Genomic DNA, 4,051 nt, shown 5'->3' with positions numbered 1-4,051 from the left:
CACCCCTCTTGTGCACACATAAACTTGTCTTGGAAATTTGATTGAAGCTTTTTTTGGTAAACAATCCCATCTGTGTGACGTACATAGAAACAAAAAGCGACTAAACTGCAGTCCAACAGAATTTTGCTAGTATTGTATTAGACAGATTTTTAATCGTATAACCTGAAGTTCAAGGCCCAGTGTGTAACATTTAGGCTGTATTGTCAGAAATTGAATATAATATTCACATCACCTGAAAATGAGAATCGTTTTTGTTGAATGAGCTGTTTTCATCTACAGATCCCATGAATTACCTTACATGGAGACTGCCACATTGAGCTGCCATGTTTAGTTTAGTTATGTTAGTTAGTTTCTCCTACACACTTCAAAGCCAGTTTTCATTCCAAGGTCATCAAATAGAGATGCAAGCAGTATTCAGTTAGTTGCAATCTGAAACTTCACTGTTAGATGCCACTAAATCCTACACACTGGTCCTTTAAAGATTAGATTTGAACACATCGTTCTGTTTTATACATCCCAGCTTTTAAACATTTACAAAGAAAAATGTCATTATATTTTTTGGTCTAAAGACTTAAATTGGGTATCCACATTCTTTGGATAATTATCAAACAGTACAATTTTTAGATAACATGAAAAATCACACTTTTATCAATGGTCAAAGTTAAGATCTTTGAAAAATTAGGAAAAACACTCCAATTGTGTTTATTAAATGTTTTCTATATGAAATATTTTTTTACATTGCATATGTGTGCATTTCTCTAACACTGAACTTGTTGCTAGTTCATAGATACCAAATATTGTCCTCCTTGCAGTTTCTGAGATACAACCAATTTCTTATCATTCTGTATTTGGTATTTTGGCACATGTGACTACTGTTTCTTTCTGGTAGAAACAGCCCTGGAATAAGCAATAAAAATTGATTTATTTTCATTTCACATAGGCCCTATCTATATAAGCAAGTAATTATCGGTTATTGTATCAGCTGAAAAAATATCCATATCTTGCATCCCTACTTTTAACTGATTTTAATGTAGGGACTGGGAAGATCATCAGAATTTTGTATGACTTGACTTGCTAAAAGTTCCTGCAGCTTTTTTGCATTCACATGGGGGTGAATGCCTTTCTGACCAGCATACAATTGGTTTTCTCTGAGAGTTTTCTTGGTCTTCCAGAGCTCATCTTGACCTCCACATTCATCCCTTAATTACATTTCACACTGTGGAAACTGCAAGCTGACAACGCTTTCTCCTGCATCATGGACATCAGTGGGAATCAATAACTCTTTTTTTCAGAGTCTTACACAGCTGCTTAGAGGAACCCATTGTGGGTAAGCGTTCACAAAAGGTTTACTGGTAAAAAAAAATGGTACTAAAATGTTTTGTTTTAGGTGTAGGGGATTTAACTACCACTAAGCTTTCCAATGTTATTCGATTTCTATTCCCCACTGTCGATCACGCAACTCCATGGCCGGGTTAGCCCCACAGGTTAGTTGAAAACCATGCAATGAGGCTGGAGTTGGTTTGAGTTCATTTAGGTTGACAAACAGAAGAAGAAGAAAGTGTTTACTTCAGAGATTAGGTTTACCTGTACTCTTGCCTCTCTCTCCCTGTTGCCTACCTTCTGGTAGGATAATATTATGAGAATTGCAGCAAAAATCTTCAAGTTCTCTTATCATTGCTTTCACTCAGTTATAATGCAGCACCCACATTGAATGTCATCAGCCAAGTAAATGGCCGGTATCAGGAGCATAGATGTGAGATAATATGACCCTATTCTACCTAATTGGCTCAGTGGGCTGTAGTATAAAGTGTTTCCATACATACCAGAGAATACAGGAGTTTTACCTTCCCACTGAGAGGAGGAAGGTCCTCTGTTCTCTAAAGTCTTTCCAACATCATTGACATCCACTGACCGAGAGAGAGAGAGCGAGAGCGAGAGAGAGAGAGAGAATGTGTTATACTTTCAGACTTATTACTTATAATGTATCATTGAGTTAATCAGTGCTTTTTAATTACTCTCTCTTTCACATGGTTTTTAAATGTTTCTGTGTTATGTGCTGTAGGTTCTATAATTTCATCTTGGGTAGCTGATTAGTTGGAGTGTGATCTCTGTGTAACTCAAAAAACTACAACTACAAAATAATAAAGGCTATTATATTATCGACTATAAAGTTACTATATCTGTAACTTAATTTGAATTCCTGTTGATAAATTACAGAAACATGATTATAATAAACAAAAACAGCGAAAAAGGAAGTACTGTTATTAAATTTACTGACATGAAAATAATGTTCACAGTCCATCAACAATCTTAAATTTGTTCGCAACTGCATCACTGCATTAAACACAAACTTTAACCTTATCCACACTGCTCTAAACCATTAGCTTCACTCACACATCAATACAGGAAGTAAATACCCCCCAAAAAACCCCAAAAGAACCACACTCTTCAACAAAAAGGTCTCGGTAGGGATCCTTTCAATAAGTTCAGTGGGGGTCTAGGGTTCCTCCCCCAGAAAAATACAGACAGTTATCAATATTATTGATTAAGTTATTTAGGTTGGTGATAGGTCTGTGATGTTAGATAATAAACTGGAAAATCAATGTTACACACTTGGGTGTTTGGCTGCCATCTTCTGCAGTTGTCCACAATTTTTAGGTAAGACAGAAGTTACAAGCCCATTTAAATTTAAGTAATTGCAATTGTGCTATTTGATTTGAAAACATAATTTGTAGTTTGCAGCCACTGCAGCAAGGATTCAGTGTTAGTACATTAGGTGCCAGCTCTACCAGGTGAGATATCTTTTTTCATGACTTTAAACACGCAACAAACACAAGTTCAGATAGCAGCTTAAATCTACTGTCTGTCTTTTAATGTTCTTCTCTTCCTGTCACTGACCTTTTGTTTCCAAACTCTGCAGTAGATCATTCCTGTTGATCTTCTTTAAAACCTGCTTGGTCACCTCCACAGCTCCAGGAAGTGTGTAGGTCTGGATCATCAGATCGACTGTCTCCCATGTCTTTGCCTTCTCCAGCTTGTTCCATGGGATGGTTGAGGAGTCTTTCAGTCGTTCATCTTTCAGGAACCACTTGAATCGCTTAAAGTCATCTTCTCCAAGGTCGTCCAGATTGCTCAAGAGGACCTCCTTTGTCATTGTGGCTCCCTGGTGAAATCAGAGAATATTGTTAATGGACAGAGGTTTGAACTTACAAATTAATTAAAGTGAACTTTTGAAATGAATTATTTAAATATATTTATACCATGGTCTGTTGAATACTGGGTTATGATTGGCTGCTGGGTGTCCTTATTACTTCTTTCTACTAAGTAGTTCCAGTGAAACTGTTCATTGTTCTAAATTAATTTGCTGAAATAAACTGAATGAAAACATGTGAACAGGGTGTTAAGCTCTAAACTGCTCCCAATAACCAACAACAGGCTGCAGTTTAACTTGTGTCATGTTGCCTGCCAATAAATACACAGTTCTCAATTCATCATTTAATAATTGTTGTTAAGAACAGTAAATAATAACAAATAAATTCACAAGGCTATATTATCAACATAAGGCTTTAAATAGACATAAGTTATCTGCCGTCTTATCTTGGACTGGTAGTCCTGTAGAACGACACAAACTGTCTCAGCCTATCACAACTCAGCTCCACCCAGGCTCCACCCTCTTTGCCCATATTAGGATTTCCTGGCTCCAGTAACTGAAAGAGAGGGTGGCATGTGTGTGTAGTTGTGTGCAGTCAGAGAATAAACAGCTTATCAAGTTTCAGTCAAAGGCTGTCAGACCAGTTCTCCCTCAGCTCTCAGCAGTGACGTCAATTTACATTATAATCTAACTTGTTTCCTGGTTCAGATTAATCAGACTACAGTGAACATGAAAAGGCTCACTTTGTCCAAAAAGTCACATATCATAGAATAATTAGTGAATGAATTCATGAATATTCAGACCTACAAACAGTAAATAACAGTGTTGAAAGAATTCATCACTGTTTATTATGTAGCCCCAAAATATAACCAATGACATCAAAGCTGTATCATGTTACCT

The 4,051-nt window shown here is 36.6% G+C and overlaps 1 protein-coding gene across 1 annotated transcript in view; it reads right to left on the bottom strand.

Annotated features, from left to right (window-relative positions):
• LOC118326973 (NACHT, LRR and PYD domains-containing protein 6-like) overlaps window positions 1-3,163 on the bottom strand; it is a gene marked incomplete at its 5' end in the record, with an annotated part of 9,193 nt that extends 6,030 nt beyond the window's left edge. The window contains 3 exon segments of the mRNA XM_035660137.1: window positions 4-70; window positions 1,824-1,907; window positions 2,899-3,163. Coding sequence (XP_035516030.1) covers window positions 4-70; window positions 1,824-1,907; window positions 2,899-3,163 — 416 coding nt within the window.
• Window positions 3,164-4,051: the final 888 nt, after the last annotated feature.

Source organism: Morone saxatilis, unplaced genomic scaffold (genome assembly GCF_004916995.1).
Source record: "Morone saxatilis isolate NCDOM2014 unplaced genomic scaffold, NCSU_SB_2.0 Contig17, whole genome shotgun sequence".
NCBI lineage: Eukaryota > Metazoa > Chordata > Actinopteri > Moronidae > Morone > Morone saxatilis.
This window is presented reverse-complemented; position numbering and strand designations above follow the sequence as displayed.